General features: G+C 46.9%; 3 protein-coding genes across 6 annotated transcripts in view; 2 read left to right on the top strand and 1 right to left on the bottom strand.

Annotated features, from left to right (window-relative positions):
* Nucleotides 1–2,627: 2,627 nt before the first annotated feature.
* Nucleotides 2,628–6,533, top strand: Ppp1r3e (protein phosphatase 1 regulatory subunit 3E). The gene is made up of 2 exons (XM_085698525.2): nucleotides 2,628–3,336; nucleotides 3,441–6,533. Exons 1-2 carry the CDS (start codon nucleotides 2,920–2,922, stop codon nucleotides 3,861–3,863), a joined length of 840 nt encoding a protein of 279 aa, XP_085554651.2. The 5' UTR covers nucleotides 2,628–2,919; the 3' UTR covers nucleotides 3,864–6,533.
* Nucleotides 6,534–6,672: 139 nt separating this feature from the next.
* Homez (homeobox and leucine zipper encoding) lies at nucleotides 6,673–25,780 on the top strand. Of its 3 annotated transcripts, XM_048444759.3 has the most exons (3): nucleotides 6,673–11,176; nucleotides 22,991–24,550; nucleotides 25,629–25,780. In XM_048444759.3, exons 1-3 carry the CDS (start codon nucleotides 11,152–11,154, stop codon nucleotides 25,679–25,681), a joined length of 1,638 nt encoding a protein of 545 aa, XP_048300716.1. In that variant the 5' UTR covers nucleotides 6,673–11,151; the 3' UTR covers nucleotides 25,682–25,780. The 3 variants fall into 3 exon arrangements, 2 of the variants coding, with proteins under 2 accessions (XP_048300716.1, XP_085554647.1); XM_085698521.2 differs by lacking the exon at nucleotides 6,673–11,176 and adding an exon at nucleotides 16,820–16,956 and having other exon boundaries at nucleotides 22,991–25,780; XR_007234174.3 differs by lacking the exon at nucleotides 6,673–11,176 and having other exon boundaries at nucleotides 22,942–24,771.
* A 593-nt stretch (nucleotides 25,781–26,373) lies between these two features.
* Rnf212b (ring finger protein 212B) overlaps nucleotides 26,374–26,950 on the bottom strand; it is a 53,532-nt gene continuing 52,955 nt past the window's right edge. For both annotated transcript variants that reach the window (XM_048444782.3, XM_048444793.3), the window contains one exon: nucleotides 26,374–26,573. The gene's annotated coding sequence lies outside the window, so the exon portion shown is untranslated. The remainder of the gene's footprint in view (nucleotides 26,574–26,950) is intronic.

The following is a 26,950-nucleotide window of genomic DNA, read 5'->3' as shown; positions in this document are numbered from 1 at the left end:
CCCCCCCACACACACACACAGTTTTTAAAGCAGGTCTAGTTTAAGGCTTTCATTTGCAATGTGGTTTACCTTAAGACATTTACCTGACATGAATACACTTTGGGGTTGTGTTCTACCGTGAGGTCTTGCGTAGTCCAGGCTGGCCTTGAACTCTTGAACTCACTGTGTAGATGAAGAGAACCCTGGTGAACCTTCTACCTGCACCTCTTGATCAGTGCAGGGATTGCAGGAGTGCACCCCACACTGACTTTGTTATTGTTGCTGACCTTAAGAGACCCTAATATGCTTCTGTCTGACCTTTGATTTTTAAGCTCTTAGACAGCCAGGGCTGTGGTTTATTCAAATTTATGTCTTCATGTTCAAATAAGCCAACAGTCAATGTTGACTAAATGAATCAATTTTTGACACCTCTGGCCAATCTCTGAGCAGTTCCAGGCAGATGTTTAAAGATTACTGCTGTTGCTGTTCAAGAAATAAACACTAATTTGGAAGAAAGATTCAATGTCAGTGTGAGCACTCAGAATAGAATTGTCAGACGGCAGTTTATATCTCGTTCAAAGCTATGTACCTCAAGGGTCTTCCCAGCCCCACACTACAGAGCCAAGGTATGATACACCAAACTGTAAAGACAGCAGAGCCGTTGCCAAAAACTCCAGGTCATAAACTATCCGGGAACCTCCTTGGTTTTACTTCAGTGACATGTTATTTTACCAGCATGAGGAGGATCCCTTTAAACTGCCTGACTGTAAGATTAATTAGCGTACAATTACTTTACACCTTAAGACATAAAGTATGTTCATGAATTTAATGTGTGAAATAAGAAACAAAATGCAATATGGTTTTTAAAATGAGTCCTAGCTAGTATGGCTCTGTTTAATGTTGCTGTGAAAACATACACAGGGATGACTGTATAATAATAAGATAGCATAGATCTCACTGTCTGTTTCCCCTTGAGGCACTTGTGTTGTTTGGTTAAACCATCCTGTTACAAATCTAGAGACTTCATGAGCTCAGTGACAGAGTATTTGCCCAGCATGCACGAGGCCCTGGGTTCAAACCCCAGCACCACAAATAAATAAATTTAGAGATTTCATTTTTACTCTAATATTTTCTTTTCCTTTTGAGACAGGGTCTCTCTACATAGTCATGGCTGCCCTGGAACTCACTTTGTAGACCATGCTGCCTTGAACTCACAGAGATCATTCCTGGTCCCATTTTATTATTTATTTATTTATTTATTTATTTATTTATTTATTTATTTATTTTGAGTTTGTTCTTTCTTTCCTTCATTTTTTGTTTGTTTGTTTGGTTGGTTGGTTTCTTGTTTTTCAGACAAGGGTTGTCTGCCTGTCCTGGAACTTGCTCTGTAGACCAGGCTGGCCTTGAATTCACAGAGATCCGCTTGCCTCTGCCTCCCCCTGCTGGAATTAAAGGCCTGTGCCACCACACATGGCTTTATTTGGGATTTTCAAGACAGGGTTTCTCAGTGTAGCCCTGGCTGTCCTGGAATTCACTCTGTAGACCAGGCTGGTCTCAGAGTTAGAGATCTTCCTGCCTCTGCCTCTCGAGTGCTGGGATTAAAAGTGTGAGCCATCATGTGAGCCAATTTCATTTTAATTATGTGCTTATATGAGTGCAGGTGCCTTCGGAGGCAAGAAGAGGGCATCAGATCCCCTGGAGCAGTGCATGCTCTTAGCACTGAGCCATTTTCCCAGCCCCTAACTTCTACTTTTATATTAGATGTTAATATTATCATTTAATGAAAATACTAGTATTGTCATTAACAGTTTTAATGTTGTATAACAACTAAATTATTAAAAGAGTGTTCACTAGAGTTCAGCTGCTGAGGCCCTAATCCTAGCTCCACAGTTAGTAACTGTGAGACACTGGGCACAGGTCTTTCCCCTCTGTGTATTTTCTCATCTGTAATATTTGTAACAATCGCAAATACTATAATAATGCCGAGTGCTTTGTATTATAAAACTCTGTAGAGAGTGGGAGAGATGGCCCGGCAGTTAAGAACACATACCACTCTTCTCGAGGACCCTAGTGGAGTCTAGCAGCTCTCATCTACCTGTTACTTCGGCTCCGCAGTAGCTGGTATCTGATGTCTCCACTCTGGCCCCTGTGGGCACTTGCACTCCTGTATACATAAACTCCATACACAGAATTTTTTTTTTAAAAAAATGAAACTAATCTTTGACAAAAGGTCAGTAGAGAAATTAGAAAACATTTTACATGCTACTGTAAAATTGCCACTAGCATATTTTTCAAAAATGAAAATGAAAAATAGCAGTCCTATGTCCACCGCTCATCCTTTGACGTTTTCTACTTGAAAGACTCTACTTAGAATTCGTGGCCTTTCTTTCACTACACCCATTCTCACCCCTATCCCAAACCTGTAGCCTGGGTTTGAGAAAACACTGAGGTCTGGGGAGAATTAAACCCTCGGCATTTTGAACTTTCCTGTGCAAGGAAACGAAAGATTTCTTTCCTCCCCGCTTTGTCCCTTCTCACTACTGGAGTAACTCATCTGGGACCCCAAGTGTGGACTCAGTCCCGCCCCCCGGTGCAGCAGTGAAGACTGATACCGAGCCACCTGTCAGAGGGCTGTGGGCGGGGGCCGGGTCAGCGAGGCCCGCAGAACCGAAGGGTGAGCGCCGTTGAGCGCACGCTCAGAGCAGAAGCTGGAAGCAGGCAGGACGGACAGCCTAAGATACGGGGGCTGACCGCCAAAGGGAGGGAAAGGTGGTCCAGGAAACCAGCCAGGCCAAGCACGCGAGGCGACAGCAAGGAGAGTCCACGGCCCGCAGCTGCCGAAGCAGCCCTCCACCTTATGCGCGGCCGCAGAGCAGGCGGGCGGGCGAGCGAGGACGCGCCGGGTACTGCGCGCTGGCCCCGCTGGGGCGTAGGGCTGTCATGTCCGGCGAGCGGCCTCCGCGCACAGACATCCCTCGCAACCTGAGCTTTATAGCCGCGCTGACCGAGCGCGCCTACTACCGCAGCCAGCGGCCCAGCCTCGAGGAGGAGTCGGAGGAGGAGCCGGGAGAGGGAGGGATCCGGCCCGGTGCCCGCTCGCGGGCTCACGTGCGGGATCGGGGGCGCAGGGCCCGCTCTGCGCCCGCAGGTGGCAGCGGGGCACGGGCAGCTCGCAGCCGCAGCCCTGACACTCGCAAGCGAGTGCGTTTCGCCGACGCGCTGGGACTGGAGCTGGCCGTGGTCCGCCGCTTCCGCCCGGGGGAACCGCCCCGGGTGCCCCGGCACGTGCAGGTGCAACTGCAGAGGGACGCCCTGCGCCACTTCGCGCCGTGCCCGCCGCGCACTCGCGGCCTCCAGGTAGGCGCCCCGCCGTGCCCCGCTCCCCCCCCCCCCCCCCGGAACCCGGCCTTCGCGCTCCAACTCCGCCCCTGACCTGCCTCCCCCGCCCTCTCTCTCCGCAGGAGGCGCGCGCCGCCCTGGAGCCCGCCCGCGAGCCCGGCTTCGCCGCCCGGCTGCAGGCGCAGCGCATCTGCCTGGAGCGCGCCGACGCGGGCCCTCTGGGCGTGGCCGGGAGCGCGCGCGTGCTGGACCTGGCCTACGAGAAGCGCGTAAGCGTGCGCTGGAGCGCGGATGGCTGGCGCAGCCTGCGGGAGTCGCCCGCCGCCTACGCCGGCCCGGCCCCGGCCCCACCGCGGGCTGACCGCTTCTCCTTCCGCCTGCCGGCGCCTCCAGTCGGCGGCGCTCTGCTCTTCGCCCTGCGCTATCGTGTGACCGGCCGCGAGTTCTGGGACAACAACGGCGGCCGTGATTACGCACTACTTGGGCCCGAGCATCCTGGTGGTGCCGGAGCCGCGGAGACCCAGGGCTGGATCCATTTTATTTGAGACTGGGCTCCTGCCGGCCACAGCAGGGAATACATTGGGGCACCCGGGCGTGGGGGGAGGGCTGTGGCGCCAGGAACCCAGGGACCACAATGGGCAGATGGGTGGAGAGTCGTCCCTGAGAGTCAAGCGGCGGTGGCTGGAAACTGTCTGCGAAGCTCAGAGAGATTAGGGTGGGAAACGGCAGGTGGGTGTAAGTGGAAGGAACTCAAGGAATTCGAGAAAGGAGGCCCAGAAGGGATCTGGGAAGTTGTGCCTCCTTGGACGGCTTGAGCGTTACGGATTGAGCAACCTTGACGTGTGCAGTCCAGCCCAGTGAAGTCATTCGGATTGCTTCCCTCTTACTGGCCTTACCACCTTCAGGTCCCCATGTCCTGCCCATCCTAGCTTTATCTGAGCCGAAATTGCCTTGCTTAACCCCAGGAATTTGACTATTGCCCCCTGGGCCCTGACAGTTGGACAGGATTCGCTTAATTCTCAGCAGGTCTTGACTTCAGCCTTCAAGGAGAGAGAGTCCTTCAGTCACCGCGCAAGCCTCAGTAAGATAGTGGCAAAACTAACTCCGGGCCTGCCCTTTTTATAATAGCCAAATAATGGGGCATCTGAGGGGCTACATAGTCAGGCTTCCAGAAAAATGAATGCCAGCCTTACTTTTCTGGGTGCCTTCTTAGACCTGGAAGCACTTTATGGACTTTGTCAAGAGACAGCAAATCATGAAAATCACTGCTGATTTATTCTTTGTGCCTCTGAAAAAGAGGAAACTACCGATTATCTGTATGGTTGAGCAGGTTATTTATCTTTTGGGGCTCCAGGTTGCTCTGTGAGAAATTGGATTTGAGTTAGGTGGCCCTTTAAGGCTACCTTTGTTTGTTTGTTTTCGGACAAGGTCTCTAACCCAGGCTGGCTCCAACTCGCAGCCCTCCTCCCCTGGCCTCTGCTGTGCTGTGGTTATTGGTGTGAGCCACTATGCTCTTAGGGCTCCATTTTGGTGTTTTATAATCTGTTCATGGCACAGTATAGGTTAGAAACTGTATTCTTCAACCTAGTGCTAAAGTTAAAGCCCCACAGCAAGCCAGGTATAGTGGCACACACAGGGAGTGTTGAGTTTGAGACCAACCAGGTAATATGATTGCAACCTGAGCTACATGAGACTGTCTCGGAAAATTAAAAGAAGAAACAAGGCTTACCTAGCACAGTGAGCCTGTGCTTGGATATAAGATGAGGATAGTCTTCCTTCCTTCCTTCCTTCCTTCCTTCCTTCCTTCCTTCCTTCCTTCCTTCCTTCCTTCCTTCGTTTGTAGGGGCATGGATGAACCAGGGCACAGGAAGCATAACCAGCCCATAGCCTCAGTGCATTCTGTAGCTTTCAAGCCATAGCTCACCCTGTGCCCTTTGGTTTTTGCTCTTAATCCCCACAGACTACTAGTTCTAGCCTGGGTCCCCTGAGAAAATGGAGCAGAGCGTTGCTGATAGGGAGAGTGATGCACGGAAGCCCCAGAATGAAACAATGTTGGAACATCTGATGGGTATAAGAAATAGAAAGCAAAAGTGAGAAGCAGTTTAAGAACTAGATGGCACCAGAAGGTGACAGTTTGATCCATATTCTGAGCCAATGACATGGAAAACCTGGAGTCTAATGTAATACCCACTTTCGCACCTCATGCCCTTCCTAGGGAGGCTTTAGGTGAGAGTTGGGTGTTGCTGGTTTTCCTTTCCTTGTCTTTCTCCCTCCCCTCACTTGTTTCTTTTTTCTATTTATTTATTTATTTATTGTACAGTGTCCTGTCTGCATGTATGCCTGCATTATAGATGGTTGTCAGCCACCATGTGGTTGCTGGGAATTGAACTCTGTTCCTCTGGAAGAGCAGCCAGTGCTTGTAACCTCTGAGCCATCTCTCCAGCCCCTTCGCTTGTTTCTTTGAACATGTGGGACATTTGCCATTCTTTCCTCCCTTCATGCTTGTTGGTCCCTATGGGACATCCCCTTTCCCTTGAGAAGGGATGGGTATTGTCGCTCCTTTTCTCCAAGGCCATAATTGAGCTACCTTCCTCAGATGCCTCCTTGACAGCTCTTTAAAGGGGAAAGAATGTTCCCAGTTGAACAAGGACCTCCCAGGTAACTGGCTCCTCATTCCACCTCTTTCCTGTCAGGTACACACACACTACATTCAGAATTCAGTTTTGGGCTTGTTCCCTTTGCCTTCCGGTCATTTCTCTAACAAATGCACATTTAAGCACTGTATTGCCTTGTACAAAAAATAGTCGGCTGCATCCCGCGAATCACCTTCAGGTTCAGCTAAGTCAAGGGAGGCGCTGTACTGGGAACCAGCAAACAGTGCACTCTCTAGTCTTCAACAAGGAACCCAGGGAGACTGGGTTGAGGGTCAGTTGTGAAGACATCATTCCTAATGTGTAATGTGTGTGTGTTACTGTTATGTCATGTTAACAATAGTAACAGCTCCCACTTAACTTTCGTGTGCTAAGTGTGTTTTACATGCATGTTTAAAATATGACTGTGACTTGAGCTTATTATCCCTGTTTTAGAAACCAGTCTAGACTCGGTTATTTGTTGAAGAGTGCAGGATTGTGAGCCCAGGAAGTTCCCACAGTCTATGTGGTATGTCTTTTTATTTCTCTAAAAACAAAATTAAAAACTTTGCTATAGATCATCTATCTTAGGGAATGACCATCGTTCTTCACTGTGCTGTGCCTGCCTGTCCTCCAAGGGCCCCAGACTTTTATCCCGCTGTTTCCTGTGCCAGCATTCCAGGTCTGCAGGGTCAGCAAGCACTGGCCCATCTGCCTGCTAGAGAACTTGGGTACCTACTTAAATGCCAGCTTTCCATACACTGGGGTTCCTTCCTGGCTCTGGCCAACCTTCCATACTATCCCACCACCTTCCCTTCCTACCCCTCCATTATCCTTGACCAAGTAAATTCTTTTTTTTTTTTTTTTTTTTTTTTTCTGAGACAAGATTTCTCTGTGTAGCTTTGGAGCTTGTCCTGGAACTAGCTCTGTAGACCCAGCTGGCCTCGAACTCACAGAGATTCACCTGCGTCTGCTTCCTGAGTGCTGAGATTAAAAGCGTACACCAGCACTGCCATCCCCCCCCCCCCCAATGACCAGGTAAACGTGAGTTTGGGGGAGGTCCCCAATCTCCTGAGTTTTCTTTGTAAGAGGTGCCAGCTCTGTCATGCCCCTATTCTCAGCTAGATGGAAGAACAGGAAGCTTCTAGGTAACCAGTTGGTTTGGTTTGGTTTGGGTTTTTGTTTGTTTGTTTTGAGGCAGGGTTTTTCTGTGTAGCTTTGGAGCCTGACCTGAAACTGACTCTGTAGACCAGGCTGGCCTCGAACTCACAAGGATCCACCTGCCTCTGCCTCCCGGCGTGCGCCACCACCACCCAGCATCTTCTGGTTCTTTACTGAGCCACTGCAGCACTTGAGAGTAAGCAGATACTTTTCTCTCTTCCGCACGGTTGGATGGCCTGGGCTGAGCACCTCCTTGTGCACACAAATAATAGGTGCCTCATTCTTGGAAATTTGGACCAGCAAAGCTATCAATACACCACAAGCCTTATGAAGTGGGGGAGGGGAGCTGTTACTTACTGTCCTAAGTGTTATTTGTGTGCTTAGTCCTTTGAGAGTCCCAGAAGACATTTCCTGTCCAGATGTCGCTTTCCTGGCACATGAGTTCAAGATTCTCCCTATCTCTGGCCTTTCCTTACCTTGTATTGGGCTGGTGTCACAGAATCATAAATCCTACCACCTAGGCCGGGTCTATAAGAGCTAGTTCCAGGCTTCAAGCTACAGAGAAACCCCGTCTTAAAAAAAGGGAGATTCCCTTTCTTTACTCACACTGTTCATTCCATGATTCACCTATACTTCTTGCAGTGCCAGTAAGCAAAGAAGCCTATGCCCAGGGAGAGCCACAGCCATCGACTCTCACCATTTGCTTGCTCAGGTTAATTTTAGGAATCCTGCACCATAGTAGAGACTTCCTCTGTGGTCCCTATGCACTGGAAGGTGACATGAGAAAACACTACTGTCCTTGATGAATCCCAGCAGAAGCCCCCTTTCCCTTCCTCCAGACTTCAGAAAGCACCCTACACCTACCTCTCTGCTAGCTCTCCTTACCACACGCTGAATGGCCAGCTCCCAGATCTGCTCCAGGGACCAGGCTGGCCTCGAACTCACAGAGATTCACCTGCCTCTGCCTCCTGAGTGCTGGGACTAAAGGTGTGTGCTGCCACTGCCCAGCAGGAAAAAATTCTTAATCTATCTGAGGGCTAGACTTTTTCTATATGAGGGGAAAAATAAGAAAACACAGATACTTTCTGATGGTAACTTTCTCTTCGTCTTGAAAATTTTTCTCTGAAAAAAAACTGTCTTCACAGCTTCCTAGTTAGCTCTCTATCCTTTCTCATCTCTCTGTTGTTTATAGCCTTCCTCCACTCTGTCTCCCACAGCCAAACTCTGGGTAGTTATATGCTACGTATTCAGGGCCTGACCCATTTTCATAACATAAGGTAAGTCATACACTTTCTCTCAGGCTAGAGAGGTCACATTGGCTGGCCAGTGAGTAAACCTTGGTCATGCACTTAGCTCTTTCCCAGACAGAAAATGACATTGGAATTCAAGACTTAACAATAGCAATTAGCTGGCGCCTGAGTGGTAAGGGGTGCATGCAGAAAGTCCATTTATCTACTAAAGTTGCTTCAAGCTCTGACTTTGAATCAGCAAAACACCTGGAAAAATGACCTCGTATTTGTCTCTAGGGGCAACCAGATATTCGTCTCCAGGGGCAACCAGCCTACTTTGAATTTGTGGAGTCTAAAATTAGCTGTCCGTGTAAAAGGCTGTCTTTATGACTGAGAATCCTATGTCTGAGTAGAATATCCTGGTATTATTTCTATTATTCAAAATTATACCATTAAGCAGAAATCATCTTCCTGGCCATCCACAGCTGTCTGTGTGTCCAATAGATGAAATGTATACATGTGATAAACATGCAAGCAGTGGGAAAACACCCATAACAGTTCTTAGGGAAGAAGAAATAAAGTGGCTCATGAGAAAAATTACAGAAGACAACCAGTGACCCCACAGCCTTATCAGCTGGGGCTCCCCATCAGGGAGTCACTACCTGTCACCTGCTTTCTACCCTACAGCCTTCAAGGAGTCCCTCATCTGGTGGGCCGGCCTGCTGAACCCTAACTGTCCCTGCTGTGTACCCCTTGGCCCTTTGCAGCTAGCAGCTCTCAGCTCCTCCTCCTGGTCCTTGTTTCACTGCCTCCTTCTTCTTTTTGATATTTCCACTTGAAACACGGTCCTGCTGCTTAGCACAGCCTAGCTAAGATGTGTAATGTTCCTGCTTATCCTCCTGAGGGCTAGGAGTGCTGTGCTACTGTGCCAGGCTGCTTTTTTAACACTGTTTCCCCTTTCGTTCATAATAAGCCCTCACTCTTCAACCTCCAACTTAACTTCTACGTTTTTGTTTCTAACTTGTATTTATTGGGAGCCCCTCTGGATGCTTGCCAGTCACACACAATCAGAAATGCAAAAGGCTTGTCTCTAGAGATCCTCCGGTGGTCCAGGTTCCTTCTCCCAGAGAACACAGAAGTGGCCCGCAGCTGTCCTAATCTGTCAGTGTACTTCAAAGATGGTACTTAACATTTGGGCCTCCTGAGACCACCATACCTCATTACCCACCATAATTAAAGGGTAAAGTTAATATAAAAGATTCCTTAGCTGGGCTTGGTGGCACATGCCTTTAATCCCAACATTCAGGAGGCAGTTCTCTGTGAGTTCGAGGCCAGTCTGGTCTACAGAGCCAGGGCTGTTACACAAAGAAACCCTATCTTGAGAGGAAAAAAAAAAAAAAAAAAGCTAGATGGTGGTGTCACATGCTTTTGTTCCCAGTACTGGGGAGGTAGAAACTGGTGTATCTTTCTTGAGTTTTGAGACCAGCCTTGTCTGCAAGTTTCTGGACAGCCAGGGCTACACAGAGAGACCCTGTCCCAAAAACAAGAGATTACTTCTTGTACCACTCCCTCCCTATTCCCACTAGTCCCCGCCTTCTTCAGGAACTGGTAGGTGTCTGTTGTCAGCTTTGAGCTTCTTTGGGTGATGATGTTAAGAGCCCTGACCTTTGTAAACACACAGCCTGGGCATTACAGCGCTGGGTAGCTAATGTGAAGAGAAAATGAGTTTGCTCTGTGCACCTCCGCCAGTTCCCTCGGCCCCGGGGTGCAGCCCTGTGCATTGTGCCAACTGGAAGCCTCACTTCAGCTTCTTCATGCAGCTGCCCTCTTCTGGTGGAAAACCATATTTGAAATAGATATGCGAGGGAGAAAGTTCTTTAGAACTATTCTTTAGGTGAGTGGTGGCGAGAACTGAGAGCGAGATCCCCTTCCCACTTCATTTCTTGTTTCCTTTTAGTTTTTCGAGAGAGTGTTGTTATGTAGCTCTGGCTGGCCAGGTCCTGTGTAACCCAGACTGACCCTGAATCCCCACCTCATCTGGGACGACAGGTTTGAGCCACCATATCTAGCTATTATTTAATATTATTTATTTATCTATTTATTTATTGGGAGGGCACTCGTGGATGTCAGAGGATAATTTTGGAATCATTTTTTTTTTCTTTCACCGTGCGGGTGCCAGGGATAGAACTCAGATCTTTAGGTTTTGCCATGGTTTTGCCATAAGTACCTGTCTTAGCGTTTCTATTGCTGCAATGAAACGCTGTGACCAAAAATCAAGTTGGGGAGGAAAGGGTTTATTTGGCTTACACTTCCGCATCACTGTTCATCACTGAAGGAAATCAGGATGGGATAATGGGAAAGTTCGGAGCACTAGGCTCTGGCATCCAGCACTAGCTGCTGGTTCAAGGAACAGCGTGGGAAAAACTATTTCCTCTTAGGTGAGGGTTCTTTGTTTGTGGGCTCCCTGAGTTACGTTGTAATCCACAGGCAGTGGGACAGTGCTTATCAAAGGCTCCCCTAAAGCAAAGGAAGGACAATATAATGGAGAACAGCGAGGACTTCTAATCCAGAACGGATGGACAGAACTCAACTAGAAAGGGAAGAAGTCTTTGAGAAGGGCCAGGTTTTAACAAACGTGGTTCCCACACATCTGAATGGTATCATAGAATTAGCCACAGTACGGGGCAATAGACCTACTAGGGAAGCCCTAGTTGGAACGTGCTTCCTCATTACATCATAATAGTCAAGTTGTGATGTCATCGAAAAGCACCCTTGGTGTGTATTGAAAGTGATGCCAGATATGAAGAGTCAACATGAGGGCCAGACCTCCAGGGAGAGGTAGGTGGAGGCTGTGCAGGTGCTCTGTGGTCCCGGCCCCCTTTCCGTATTTGGATATCTCTGTTTGGTGGTGGGTTTATCTGAACTCTTTCTTTCATAGCTTTCACTATTTCAGATCCACCCCAAATTCCCAACACTTGCAGCTCTGACTACTCGGCCTTCCAGCTCCCTTCCACGTTGGCATTTCTTAGGAGATGCAAAAAGCTGGAAAGAAATTGAGCGTAGTCATTTGATTACAGGGCAGAGTCAGATTTCTGTGTCCCTGAAGTATACAACTTTTAAGAAGAAAAATGCAAAGCTGGCACAAAGTGGGCGTTTATGGAATGGGAAAAGATGGAAATAAGTCACGGTTTTTAAAAAGCTGATGAGAATGGGCTATCTGACAATTTGTTTTTCTGCGATGTGTTTGGTTACATGATCTTTGAGAACTTTTCAAGTTGTTGTTTGTTTGACACAAGTCTCACTATGTCGCTCTGGCTGTCCTGGACCTCACTATGTCGAACAGGCTGGCCTCAAACTTACAGAGATCCACCTACCTCTCCCCATGAGCAATAGGATTAAAGATATGCACCATTGTTCTGCGGTGGTGGTGCATGTCTTTAATCTCAGGTAGAGGCAGGTGGATCTTTGAGAGTTCGAGGCCAGCCTGGTCTACAAGAGCTAGTTCCAGGACAGGCTCCAAAGCTACAGAGAAACCCTGTCTCAAAAACAAAAAACTAAACAAACAACAACAACAAAAAAAGAATATTTACTATAAGGATTAAGAGGATGGGCAGTGGTGGTGCTCACCTTTAATACCAGCACTTGGACAGCAGAGGCAGATGGATCTCTGTGAGTTCGAGGCCAGCCTGGTCTACAGAGTTGAGTGCCAGGACAGCCAGGAATACACAGAGAAACCCTGTCTTAAACAAAAACAAAACAAAAACATCCCAAAACAAACAAAGGGATTTCAGTTTTCTAGCATAATGTTAACTTTTAGGTTATGCTAATTACAAAAATTATCTTTACACCTTTGTTTGTGTATAAGGAAATTTTAGGACAAGCGTAACGACTCACATCTGTAATTCTAACACTTGAGGAGGCCGAGGGAGGAGGACTGCCAGGAGTTCAATGCTAACCTGGCATGTGAGCCTTGGCTAGTGTCAAGAACCTGTCTCAAAAACCAATATTTTTGCCAAATTTGGAAAAGCCGCCATCCCATTTCTTTAATATATGATGTAAGGCCACCATAACAAAATGGCACAAACTCACACTTTTTCATGTTTTCTGTTCATCTTTTTTGTGGGTGTTGTGGTTTTGGTGCTGGGGTTCCCACCTCAAGCCTTGCTATTGCCAGGCAAGCACTGTCCTACTGAGCTTAGACCAGAAACCCGAGATGAAGATGTTGATTTTATTCTGAGGTCTTCCCTTGGTCTCCTTCACTCCCAAGCAGAGTCTCACTGTGTAGACCTGGAACTTGGCCTTGAATGTGTGATGATCATTCTGCCTCTACCTCTTAGAGTGCTGGGTTTACAGTTATGTCACCATGCCTGGTCCTGCTACACCTTCCTGTGATTCTCCACGTTCACACCCATGCCTGAATTTCGGTGTTAGGACAACATGCCAGGCTATTGTGTTAGAGTTTAATGGCATTAATTACCTCTTTAAGGAGCTCCAAATTGAGCAGGGTGTGATGGTGCATGCCTTTAATCCCAGCACTGGGGAGGTAGAGGTGGGACAGTCTCTGAGTTCTAGGCCAGCCTAGTCTACAGAGAGAATTCCAGACAGCCAGAGAAACCCTGTCTCAGGAACAAACAACAACAACTGTTATGATTTTTTTAAAAAATGCTGCAAGATCCCCGGCGGCAGTAGGCAGCAGAAATGCTGTAGGTCCCCAAATGGTGGTAGCGGGCCATGTGGTGGCAGGCAGTGGGCCCTGGGAGCAGCCAGTTCCAGGCAGAGACGGTCCCGAGCGTGGCTGGTCCCAGGCACAGAGACACAAGGCGGGCAAGAGACAGAGACATGGATAAACACGACATGCAGAGTTTTCAGGGGGTTATGGAGGGGGAAGAGAGAAGGGGAGAAGAGGGGAGGGAGAGAGAGAGAAAGAGGGAGGGAGGGAAGAAGGAAAAGGGGGGGAGCAGAAGAGGGGGCGGGGTCAAAAGGAACAGAATCAAGATGGGAAGAGGGGAGAGGCTGCAGGGAGTGGGCGTGGCTTGTCTCTTAAATTGACGAACAATCATAACAACAACAAACCAAACAAACATACAAATGAGAGCTATTATTGCGCTTCACTGCTTTTTGTTTTGTTTGGTTTTTCTAGACAGGGTTTCTCTGTAGCTTTGGAGCCTGTCCTGGAACTCACTCTGTAGACCAGGCTGGCCTCAAACTCACAGAGATCCACCTGCCTGTGCCTCCCCAGTGCTGGGATTAAAGGGGTGTGCCACCCCTTGCCCAGCACTACTTCATTGCTTTAACATGAATAGGAGGACAGTTCAGTCCAGAAACTATGCCTGCAATGGGATAATAATTTATTGGTAGACATAACTGTAAACCACACAAATACCCCTACTAAGCCCAAATTAGGTGTATCCCCAGCTCAGCCAATCTCAAAATGTCTGTGGTATCCATTGCTAACTGACAGAAGGGGAAGTTTGATGCAGGGAGAAAGAAAGGAGGGAAACATGATTTTTTCTCTTTTTTGTTGTTGTAAATTGTTTTTCAAGTCAGGGTTTTTCTATGTAGCCCTGGCTGTCCTAGAACTCTCTTTGTAGACCAGGCTGGCCTCAGACTCAGAGATCTGCCTGCCTCTGCCTCCTTAGTACTGGGATCAAAGGTGTGCACAGAGTGGGACACATCAATCTTAACAAATTAGCCTTTCCATTATGTATATTTTCTATTTTGTTTTGTTTTTTGAGACAGGGTTTCTCTGTGTGGCCTTGGCTGCCCTGGAACTCAGAAATCTGCCTCTGCCTCCTGAGTCCTGGGATTAAAGGCTTTTACCACCACCTCCCAGTGTGAGTTCCCAGTCTTAAGTATAAGTCCTGGAAGAGTTGAGGTCATGATTGTGCTACTGGCAGGTTGTTCTTTATATGGTGAGCCTGGATGACCACTCATTAATTTTCATACTCCACTGTGCTCTGTCTTCTAAACCTGGTGGTTAGAACTCATAGTAAGCACGCCTTTATCCTGTGCTCCAGTTTAGGGAGTCTCTTCTTCTTGTGGTTTCTTTCCTCCCACCAGCCGCCTCTTGATTATTTCACTTTTAAATAAATGCTTGAGTGTTTTGCACCATGCCTGTGCACCACATGCATGCAATGTCCATGAAGAGGGCAGTCCCCTGGATCAGGAGTTACAGATGTGTGTGAACCGTGTGATTGCTGGGAATCGAACCCTAGTCCTCGGGAAGAGCTTCAAGGGCACTTAACCATGGAGCTGTCATCCCAGCCCTCTACCTCTTGGGAGTGAATGTTTGAAAACTAAATGTGACTGAGTTGTTATCTTTTAAAATCCTAAGCTGATAATCCTTGTTGGCCAAAGTAATTTACCAAACTCTCCAGAGTCAGGTGTTTAGTTACCACAGACAGCTCCTTCCTGGGTTTTCAGCCAAGCAAGCACAGATTCTTCCCAAGCAACCCAGTCCAACAAAGCGTTAGGAGGGGATGCTCTCCCCCATTACCCACCCCTGGGCACCAAGGACTGCCCACCTAGAATGCTCCCTTTCCCCTTTCTTCCTTATTGACCAACCAATGGAACGTTGTGTTGTTATTCATGAGAATGTCTTGTAAACATCAACAGCTATGGCTCACAGCCTGGCACATCAAAGGTGTCACACTTTAAGGTTTGCCCCCACAATGTGTTTACTAAGTGCTTGCAGACACAGATGACTTTTATTATTGAGACTGAGTTACTAAGTGAAGGGGGATTGGAGGCAGATAATGGACTAGCCACAGAAAGTATAGCTCGGCATCAAAGCAGATCCTGCATGGAATGGAGCCCTGAAGAATGAAAGGAGTTTTGTGCCTGGTTTCTTTCAAACTTTTTATTCAACTTTTTTCATTAATTTACATACCTACCACAGTTTTCCCTTCCTCTTCTCCTCCCAGTGCCTGGTTTCTTAGAGAGGACATGTGGAATGTAGTGGTAAAACTGTCCCCTTCCTGAATTTAGTGTTTGTGGTTACCTGCCTGATATCCATACAATATTGAGCCCATTAACACTGTCATGGAGGATGCTCATGAGGTCCCACTCACACCCTACAGAAACACAGGTTGCCTGGGGAGGAGTTCACAGGCTCCCTCCATTCCCTGAGGATATATAAACTGTTAACAGTTGTTGGGATGAAGGAGACAGTTTATTGGGGAGAGGGGCACAGCCACTATAATTTTATCATGCTTCTGTAAGTAAGCCAATTAAAGTCCAGTTCACCAAGCTATCCTTGGGTGGAGTCATCTCTTTAGTTTGTCTTTGGTGCCCTATTTGAAGTGAATAGGCATTTATTTTTTAAGATTTATTTTTTAAAACGGTGTGTGTGTGTGTGCGCGCGCGCGCGCCGACTTGGGAACATGTGCAAGTCAATGTGGGTGCTCACAAGGTCCAGAAGAGGGCTTCAGATCCCTCAGAGCTGAAGTTACAGGTGGTTTTGATGTACGCGTTGGTAACCTTACTCATGTCCTGGCAGGACCACCATGTGCTCTTAGCCTCTGAGTCATTTTTTTTTCAGACCCCATTTGTTCAAGAAAAAGTTCATGTGGCAGGAGTAAATAGTGAGGTCTGAGAATACAAGCAGAGATTGATATATTGCCTTTTTTTTTTCTTTTGGTTTTTCGAGCCGGGGTTTCTCTGTGTCATAGCCCTGTCCCTGTCCTGGAACTAGCTCTTGTAGGCCAGGCTGGCCTCGAACTCACAGAGATCTGTCTGGGATTAAAGGCGTGCGCCACCACCGCCTGGCTGATAATGACTTTTAAGTAATCTAAATAGTTAAGATTGGGCCTTTTCAAGTGTCCACAACAGAAGTCACTTCAGAAGTGTTGTTCCCCAAGTAAGACGGGAAATCCTAAATATTCCCAAATTGGTCGGGAACTTGGTACCATATGGGAAAATGACAGTGAACAGCACATCTTAAAACACCCAAACAGCGAAAACCGGAGTGTTTCATCATTGGAAACACTTGTCTGTTGCCACGTTACCCTCAGAAATGGCCTAAGTCTCCGGGTTCTTAAGACCCTAGTCTTTCTGGGGACCAAAATCTGATCCACGTTGAGCGCGTTCTCGGCGGGTTTAAGCCTTTCGTTACGGCTGCCGCTACTGGCGGCGTTTGGGCTCTAGTTTAAGACTGGGAGAGGATATTTTAAAAGGGCTTCCTTGGGTGGGGACCAGGCAGTTCAGTGAAGAACTCAGCAGGGAGCACACGGTGCGAAGATACACTGAGCCCGCCAGTCACTGGAAGACATCTTCCCTGCCCTTCGCGCCCACGGAGACCCGCTTAGGCCCGTGCAGCCAATCGCGGACTCCGGCCAAGACCGGCGCAGCCAATGAATGGCCGGTCCAGTACGCTGTGCCGGTGCCCGCCCACCAATCCCGACCTCGGCCCCTCCTTCGCCTCGGAGCGGGGCGAGCAGGGGCGGAGCGCCTCGCTTAAGGGGCGGGGGCGGCGGCGGCGATCCTGGGCTTCGCGCGGCTGGCGTGCCGGGAGCCGGTTGTCCTGCAGCCCCTCTCCCTCTTGGATCCCCTGTCCTCTTCCCCTTTCCCGCCCCGGCCCACGGTGCGAGGCTGGGAGCCGCCGCCCGGGCCGCGCCGCGGTGAGTGACCGACCCCTCAGCCCCTGGGCCTGCCTCCCGGCCGGTGCGAAACCTCAACCCCCAGAGCCCCATTCTGTGGGGGGGCCGAGAATCCTCCTTTGGAAGTCGTCGGGTTCTATCCCCCGCTCCCCTCCCTCCTCTGGACTTTCGAATCCGTGTTTAACCCGCGGAGGCCAAGGAGTGTATGTAGGGGGTTGGGGAAGGCTGGGTTGGGACGCCCTTTGCGAGGATGCAGGTTCGCCTGCCTCCTGGGGCTCACCGCTCCTAGTGTCGTAACTTTTTGTTCTCCGACCCACTTCGGGGGCCCTTCAGACTGCCTCCCAGGCCTTCCCCACGTCCATGACTACCTCCTGGCGACCTCAACACGCTTATACAACCGGACCGTCCTTCTGGGGAGCAATGCCATTTGGGAATGAAAGGTTTAAACGAAACTGTCCCCTGACTCTTGTGCCCCGCCATACTGAGACAACCAACCAGGAAACGAAAAGTCCTCACAGGTTCCCAGTTTTGCGCCCCTGTCTTGAGACTTGTAAACTGGAAGAAAACTCAAGCCTGAGACTTGCTTGAAAGTCAATGTTGGCCTAGATCGATGTTGTCTTATGAGCCTTTTTGTCATGTGTTTGAAGTTCTTTTATAGCTACAGTATTAGGATAGGGAGACAGTAATTGCAAAAACCAGAAATCTAAAAATTAAAATACATACGTACCCTAAACTTTACCATTGGAAGTAGATTTCACCAGTCTTGGGTGTGGTTTAACTCGTATTTTCTAGTATTAACTGCGCCCTGAGAACTTTTTAAAAAACTGAATGCCTGTGTCCCAGCCCACTAGCCAGATGGGAATGGGGAGGAGGGTGGCCTTTTAAGTTTTCCAGGTAATTTTATTCTGCCACTCTACATGAGAGCAACTCACTTTGACCATGTGTTATTTCCAGTTTGGCTTTCTTCAAAGTGAATCAAGATTGGACACGTGGAAGCCACCTGAATGGAGCATACCCAATTCAGCCTTCTACGGTTGCCTTGCCCACTCCTAACTGGGCAGGGTTTTAATTCATACACTTGATTAGTCTCTCCAAAGCTTTTTTTTTTTTTTAAATCTAGTTTTACTCTAGCTCATGCTGGTCTCAAATTTGTGGTCCCCCTGAGTTGGCTTGGCCTTCTGAGATGACTTCGCTTTCATATCTTAATAGGTTTTCATGATGCTTCATGACATTATTATACAAATAACCAGAGATGGGCGCTACGTAGGGCATACGCAGTTGTAGACGCACACTGTTGCAAGCACACAGACACCTGAATAGAGGCAGTACTGTTGCACTGGAGAGTAGCGAGCCTTGAGGAGCCAGGACACTGCGGGCGCTACTCATGTAATCTTGTGGGTCACTTAGGCCAGGCTTCTGAACCACTGCTTAGCACCTTCCCCGCCCCAGCTGCTGCCACAGATGCCCCTTCTAGACAGTCTTCATTCTTGACTCCTGTTCTTGCCATTTCTTTTTTTTTTTTTAACTGATTTACTGTTTAAACTGATAGTCACTTTTAAGTAAGATACCACACTGCCTTCATTAAATTAGGAACACTGTAGGGCAGATTCTGAAGCCGGCTTCTTGGCAGTGTTACCTGATATACTTTTATTTTTTAAGTCATAATTTTCAGAAGGTCTGCCACTCTTAACAAAAGATCGATTTATGTGTATGTGTGTGTGCCTGTGTGAGTTTGTATGATCAGGAGCCCATGGAAGCTAAAAGGGCCGTGGGTCCCCTGAAACTGGAGGTACAGGTGATTATGAGTCATTAAGGGTGCTAGGAACTGAACCTGTGCTGAGCCGCATCTCCAGCCCAGGGGTCGGTAAATTTTTATATGATTTCCAGAGAAGTTCATAATCTAAAAAGTTCAACTGAAGCACATAGTGAAACGTTACAAAGTCCTTACGGCCCTGACCACTGCGTGCAGCAGACACACCTTAGGCAGTCCTCCATTTCTTCTGTGAATAAAGACTTAGGAAACTGAGCAGAATCAGACCTAGTTTTCCACGTTGTCTTCTACTTCAGTGCAAGCCTACATGTAACCAGAACGTCCCCAGTCCTGCTTTCCCTCCCAGTGAATGGACAACTAAGCTGCAAGTTCAGGCCCTCGTCTTTGCCATCCCAGGGCGGCAGAAGGCAAGGGGGGTCGTGCTGAGTATGTTTTTTTATATTAACAATTAAGCAGAATACTATTTTTGGCATGTGTAATAAGGGTACAAGTGTGATTATATTCATAATAGATACATCACCACCATCTCTCTCCAGTCTAAAATGGAGGCCCAAGAATACGGACAGAGTAGTTACAGATTCTATCCTACTTGTCATTTCTGTTTCTTTCTCTCTACATAGCTCTGGCTGTCCTGGAACTCACTCTGTAGACCAGGCTGGGTTCAGAGATCCACCTGCCTCTGTCTTCCAAGTGTTGAGATTGAAGGTGTGCACCACCATGCCTGGCCCTCTACTTGCCAGTCTTATAAGCCATCCTGGTTGCAGTATGCCCCTAATTAAAAATTAAAAATCCCAGAGGATTACCAGCTACACAGCTATGTCCTGATGTAAAATAACATTCTAGCCAGTCATAGTGATGTACACCTTTAATCCCAGCACTCAGGAGGCAGAGGCCAGCTTGGTCTACTACAGGAGTAGTACCAGGACAACCACAGCTACATAGAGAAACCCTGTCTCAAAATAAATAATATTAAAAGCCAACATTCTATCTCAGGAATTCTGCTCTAACTTCTGTACATTATGAGAGGCAGATATAGATCATACACTACAATGTTGGATTATGAGAATCAAATATAGACTGTACCCTAAGATGTATTAGTGTACATTATACTGCTTATGCTATGAGAAGATGAAGGACAGCAGACCTCATGAATAAGAAAGATGCTGCTTGAGACTTGGAACTGCACATAACTCGCAGTCTCTTATGTCAGCTCTCCTCTTCACACTGACTAGACTATTTCTTGGCTACAACTTGTGGGAGCTGGTTCTCTTTCCACCATGTGTTCTAGGAATCAAATTGTAGGCTTTGCTGAAAGTGCCCTTATCCCTATGAGACTTAATTTATGACCCTATTTTTTATTGTGTGTGCAACACATCCGTGCAATGCCCACAGAGGCCAGAAGAGGGCACTGGATCCTCTGGGACTGCTGAAACTGAGCTTGGGCCCTCTGGAAGAGTGGCCAGGCGCTCTTAAGCACTGAGTTTTCTCTCTAGCCCTATTTTTTTTCAAAGCAGCAAAATCCATTCTGAAATTGTATCCAAACCCTAAACTAGAATATAAAACCATGAGATCTGAAGCTGTGTAATTCAGTGGTGAAGTGCTTGCCTACCAGGAGACCCTGGCTTCTACCCCAGTGTAGACTTCCTGAGTAGGTACCTCTATTTTCTGATAAGAAATTGTTTGGCTAAGGACAAACAGCATTCTTTTTTTTTTTTCCTGAGACAGGATTTCTAAGTAGCTTTGGAGCCTGTCCTGAAACTAGCTCTTGTAGACCAGGCTGGCCCCAAACTCACAGAGATCCACCTGTCTCTGCCTCCCAAGTGCTGGGATTAAAGGCGTGTGCCACCATCGCCTGGCGAATAAAGAGCATTCTAGGAAGCAGGGACACTGCAGGAAATCTCAAGTCTGCCATACCCAAACCCTCCCATCTCTAAAAGCTGCTGTTTCTGACTATACTGCATGACATACAGTAGATGCTGGTGACAATATGTAATTTTTCTATACATGAAGAATTCTTTACATAGGAGGGAAATGAGGGTCATTAGGGTTTCAGTGACTTACCTAACTTCTCAGAGCTAACTGCTAAGTAGCAGGAGCTAAGAATTCATAAACTGCTTCCACACAGACCTGTCTCATCTCCTGTAAAGTACCCTTCAAGTGTACTGCTTTAGGATCTCCATGGACTCTGGTCTATTAGATTTAACTGTTAAAAGCTATGGCAAACAAACACTAAAATGATTGCGAAGTTTTGTAATCCTCTAGTGGGGATGGCTCAGCAGTTAAGAGCACTTGTTGCTCTTGCAGAGGACCTGGGTTCCATTCCCAGCACCCACATGGCAGTTCACATCCAACTGTAACTCCAGTTCTAGGGAAACTGGTACCCTCTTCTGACCTTTGAAGGCACCAAGGACACATGTGCCATATACATACATACAGATAAAACATTCATAAAATAAAATCCGATTTAATTTTTTAAGATTAAATAAAAGTCCTAAGGGTTTAACACCTCTTGGTGTTATAACAGTTGCCTAGCCTGGAGGTCTCCAAAGAAGTGAAAACAGGAGCCCCTTATACACTGCCCTTCGTGGACTTGAAATTTGTTGTCTCAATCAGTAGTAGCATTCACATGGGACTCTTTTCCAATTCTGAACAGGCCAGAAGTAATATAAACATCAATGGGATTCCTCCAGGAATAAACCATGATGTGCTAAAATCTCTCTAATGCCAAAGGAGGGAGCTGAATGAAAATTTTTATAGAATATTCTGGGAACGTGCTTCACAGGCATTGAAGAATGAGTAGGTCCCTTTGCCTATAACCCTGGAAGCAGTGCTACTGCTGGGGGGGCGGGGGCTTGCAGAGCTAGCCTTAGAGTTTAATGAGCCTGTCCACCTGGGTTTGAGGAACAAGCTGGACTAGAGATGAGAGCCCTTTTGCCCATTGTGCAGTGAGCTGTCAGTGGGGGTTCATCTCTGGGCTCCCCAGAGAGGCAGAGCTGTAAGAGGAGACTTGGAGAAGGGATAACCTCTGGTAAACTGACTTGAGGGAGGAAAGTTCTCTCTCCCCAAGACCCAACCCAAGGGGAATAAACTTTTATATTTCAAGATCTTGGCTTCAAAGTCTTCCTACCTGAGTTGGGGGATGGACGGACACATGGGGCTAGGCGTAGTACCCCCATTCTGTTTCCTTGTTGGTTTTTTGTATGTTTTGAGGCAGGGTTTAGTTTAGACTGTCCTTGAACTCTTGGATTCCTAGTGCCACTGACTAACCTTCAAGTGCTGGGTTGTAAGCATACATTCCCATGCCTGACTAATCTCCAAGGACCAGGTTGTATGTAGGTATACACGCCCATGCCGACTTGATAGCTTGTTTTCCTGTCTCCATGTTCTGGGGGCAATTCGAGATTGTTAGTACTAAAGAGTAATCATTCTGAGATTACTCCATGATGTCTGTTTTTGTGGTTTAGTGTTCAGTAAGTGAGTACTGTTCCATTTCATGAACTTCAAGAGGAGAGTTGTCTGATAGCCTTCAGAAGCAAATTGAAATTGGAAAGGTAAAGGCTTTGGGAGGATAACATTTTTCCTTAGTCTCTAAAAAAAGAATTTTGCCATATGATTTGGGGTCGTTTTTATCCCAACCTTTTTTTTGTTGTTGTTGTTTTTTTGTTTTTTTTTTTTTTTTTTTTTTTTTTTTTTTTTTTTTTTTTTTTGGTTTTTCAAGACAGGGTTTCTCTGTGTAACAGTCCTAGCTGTCCTGAAACTAGCTTTTGTAGACCAGGCTGGCCTCTAACTTACAGGGATTCGCCTGCCTCTGCCTCCTGAGTGCTGGGATTAAAGGCGTACGCCACCACCACCCAGCTATCCCAACTTCTATGGACTTTGTGTTTCATATAAAGAACTATGAATTCTCAGGAAAAACAAAACCCCTGTGAATTATGGCAGGTTCTGATGACTTGACAAGATTGTGAAAAATGAGAAGTGATTGAAGCATTTTAGGAGCAACACAACATGATTCAGACAGAAAATTGGTTGGTTGGGGGCTAGAGAGATGGCTCAGCCTGCTCTTCCAAGGTTCCTAGCAACCACATAGTGGCTCACAGCCATCTGTAATGAGATCTGTAAAGAGATCTGGTGCCCTCTTCTGGCCTACAGGCATGCACGCAGGCAGAACACTGTATACATAATAAATAAATCTTAAAAAATTGTTTGGTTTCTAGCAGTTTGGTAAAAACTAAAAGATGGGCCTGAAGCGCCTCAGTGATGGAGCTGTTTTTCTTCTTCTTACAGCTGTCTCTGAAGGGCACAAGTCAGAGCACGCCATGCCTAACAAAGATACTAGCAGTCTTAACAGCTCGGCAGCAGGGCTCATCTGCCTCCCTCCAATCTCTGAGGAGCTGCAGCTTGTGTGGACTCAAGCAGCGCAAACCAGTGAGCTGGATGGAAATGAACACCTGCTACAGACCTTCAGCTACTTTCCCTATCCAAGCCTGGCAGATATTGCTCTCCTCTGCCTGCGATATGGGCTGCAGATGGAGAAGGTAAAGACCTGGTTCATGGCCCAACGCCTCCGCTGTGGCATTAGCTGGTCATCTGAAGAGATAGAAGAGACTCGAGCCCGAGTGGTGTACCACAGAGATCAGCTCCATTTCAAATCTCTTCTCTCTTTCACGCATCATGCAGTGCAGCCCCCACAGGAGACGCCTCCAGTGCCCTCTCCAGAGCAGGCTGCTCTTGGACCGTGTCCTTCGGCTCATAGTGAGCCCACCCAGATGAAAGGATTGAAGGTTGAGCCTGAGGAACCCTCTCAGGTACCACAGCTGCCACAGAGTCACCAGAAAGTGAAGGAACCTCTGATGACAGGCAGCAGAGCATTCCCCCGCCAGTCAGGTTTTTGTCAGGATCTTCAGATCAGTGGACTCTCTGAGGAGCATGCAGAAATGGGTTCTGATCAGTTGTGTGGTGGAGGGACTGCTTCCTGGAATCATTCCACAGCTGTCCATCAGCCACGTGCTGGGGATAAACCCCCATCGATCTCATTACTTGTCAGTAGTTGTAAGGAAGAACCCGCACCTAATGGGACACCTCCATCTCCCTCTTTCCAGGTATCGACTAATGGAACTACTGCCACCCCTAAACCCCTCCAGTCTTTGGGCTATATCCCACAGTCATTCCCACCTAGTGAACAGGTACCATCTCCACAAGTAGAACCACCCTGGCCCCAAAGGCTACGAAATAACTCAGTGGCAAGTAGGGTTGGCCCCACAGAATACCTTTCGCCAGATATGCAACACCAGCGAAAGACTAAGCGTAAAACCAAAGAACAGCTGGCCATCCTCAAATCCTTTTTTCTACAGTGCCAATGGGCACGACGAGAAGATTACCATAAATTAGAACAGATCACTGGTTTACCTCGCCCTGAGATCATTCAATGGTTTGGAGACACCCGATATGCCTTGAAGCATGGACAACTGAAATGGTTTCGGGACAATGCAGTACTTGGTGCCTCTACTTTTCAAGATCCAGCCATTCCCACACCATCAACTCATTCTTTGAAAGAATGGGCCAAGACACCACCTCTGCCAGCCCCACCGCCCCTACCAGACATACAACCTTTAACACCACCTCTGCCAGCCCCACCGCCCCCACCAGACATACGACCTTTAGAGAGGTACTGGGCAGCCCACCAGCAGCTGCAGGAAGCTGATATCCTTAAACTGAGCCAGGTATCAAGACTTAGCACTCAGCAAGTGCTGGATTGGTTTGGCTCTCGATCGTCTGAGCCAGCAGAGGTGGTAGTTTGTCTAGATGAAGAGGAGGAGGAAGAGGATGAAGAACTGCCAGAAGATGGTGAGGAAGAGGAGGAGGAAGATGATTATGATGATGCCATATAGGACTGAGGGAGGTTGAGGAAGAAAAGGGTCTGTTACTGGAAGATGAACCACCTTATTGACCATTTAAACCCTTTTTAAACACTCTGTCACGAACTAAAAGCTTTGTGTTCTTCAGAGTGGGCAAGGCAGGAAGTAATTTGACAGTAGACTGGGGAGGTGACCAGGATACAAACTAAGGTACTTGATTAATATAAACCCAGTTCTCCAGCTTCAATGTGGAGAGGGACAGGGATCTGGGCAAACAGTGGCTAGAAAAGGCTCTTGCTCTCCTCTTGTTCTTTTCTTTAGTGCGCTCTTCATGTCTCAACCCCACACATCTACATGGGACTTAGTGTGGAATGAAGTATTGTGATCCAACTTAGGATCCCAGCACACCCCCAAATCCCACCATCTGTCAGAAAATACAAGGCTGCTTTGTGCCCATTCCTGTCTTTCTGAGCATATACCCATGCATATTGCAGTTAGGATTTGCAATGTTCATTTTGTTATAGATATTTCCTCATACCAGTTTGATGTTTTTACTCACCTTGTCACTTACACAGAAGCAGATACTTCTTCCTTCTAATACTGGGACCAATCTGCCTTCTACCATTTATTTCTATGAAATCCCCTCTTTGCTCATTATTGTCTCAGGGTAAATCTTTACACAGTTTGTGAAAAATTTTAAGAATCAGGTTGTGAATATTAGTCTTATATTTATTGGAGGTGGGAATTAGGGGATGTGACCTTTAAAGCATGATGAGCTAGGCATGGTGCCTGTGGTTACAACATTTGGTAGGTGGAGGCAGGAAGATCAAGGAGTTCAAGGCCAGCCTTGACTACACATCAAGTTAAGGCCAACTTGGACTATGTAAGAGCCTGTCTTGAAACATAATGTCACAGTGTGACAGGGAAGGATGGTAGGGATGTTACAGGTTTGGATTTACAAATCTGACATCACTTTCTGTCCAGATTGATAGAGAGTGTTAGTTTTTTTTCCCTTTTTTGCTACTGGTTCAATTTGTATCTAACAAGAAATGTTTCCCTCTTTATAGGATCTGTCTTGGGGACAGAAGGACCATGGTCTTCTAACTCAATGATGTTCTAGAATAAATGTCAACACTAGGGATCACTGGTAACAGTGGGTTAGTCACCTGAAAATAGAGTGCAAGCCCCAAATTGCTAAAATAAAAAAGGCCAAAAATAATTTTTTTTCTCTTCTGTACTTTGCCACTCCTATGGTTTAAAGATGTCTATTCTCTCTCTCTCTCTCTCTCTCTCTCTCTCTCTCTCTCTGTGTGTGTGTGTATGCATATATATATATGTGTGTGTGTTGTGTTTCTGGTTTTTCGAGACAGATTTCCTCTGTGTATCTTTGGCTGTTTGGGAATTCAACTATACAGACCAGGCTGGCTTTGAACTCAGATTCGCCTATCTCTGCTCCTCCTGAGTGCTGGAATTAAAGGTGTATGCCACGTCTTTTTTTAATACACTTGCCTTGAACTCATGGTGAAGCTATGGCTGTCGTTGAAGTTCTGATCCTCCTGCTTCTACCTTCCAAGAGCTGAATATAAGTGCCTACATGCTCAGCTTATACACTACTAGGGATCAAATCCAGGCCTTTGTGTATGGTAGGCAGGCACTCTGCCAATGGGGCTACATCTATACCCAGTCAGAGTTGAGGGATTTAATGTAGTCAAGTCCATTAATATCTGATTTAAGGGCTGGGTGTGTGGTTTGGTAACAGATCTCTTGCCTACCATGTATGACACATATTTTCAAGCCCCGCACACTTTAAAATCGTTTCTGATTTAGTTTATTTTTATTATTTAAAGATTCAGAACACATTTCAGTAAATTAAATAAAAACAAAAAACCAGAAGACAGTAAGCATCTGTCAGCACACACATGGTTCCCCGTAGTCAGACTGGTGGGATTTACTGGTGCTTCAGTTTTAACAGTAGGCTGTAACTCCACTTGCTCATTCCACCGTTCTAGACCCTGCAATAGCAAGAGTTGCAGTAGCCATAAAAGGGTATCTTCTTTTATGATTCTTTTCTTCTTTATTAATCTACATATTTTAATAAGCTGGAAACCTATTTTACCTACTGTCTGACAAAGGAAAATCAAAACATTTCACAGCAACTAGATGTAAAACAAACAATAGGTAAAATAAATATAAATTAGGACAAGAAATAGTTGCTATTGATTAACATTGGCAACAGGAAAGGAATGTGAAATTTAGAAATGAACCAGGATAAGTATATTATCTAGCCTCTCTATCCACAAGCATGAGACCAAGAATTTCTGCTACTTTAGTTTCAAACTAGGAAATGAAAGGCAGCACATATGGGGAAGAGATAATTATCCTCCTGAAG

Source organism: Myodes glareolus, chromosome 12, assembly GCF_982192425.1.
Source record: "Myodes glareolus chromosome 12, mMyoGla1.1, whole genome shotgun sequence".
Lineage (NCBI taxonomy): Eukaryota > Metazoa > Chordata > Mammalia > Rodentia > Cricetidae > Myodes > Myodes glareolus.
Note: the sequence above shows the minus strand (reverse complement) of the source record. Positions and strands in the feature narration are given on the sequence as shown.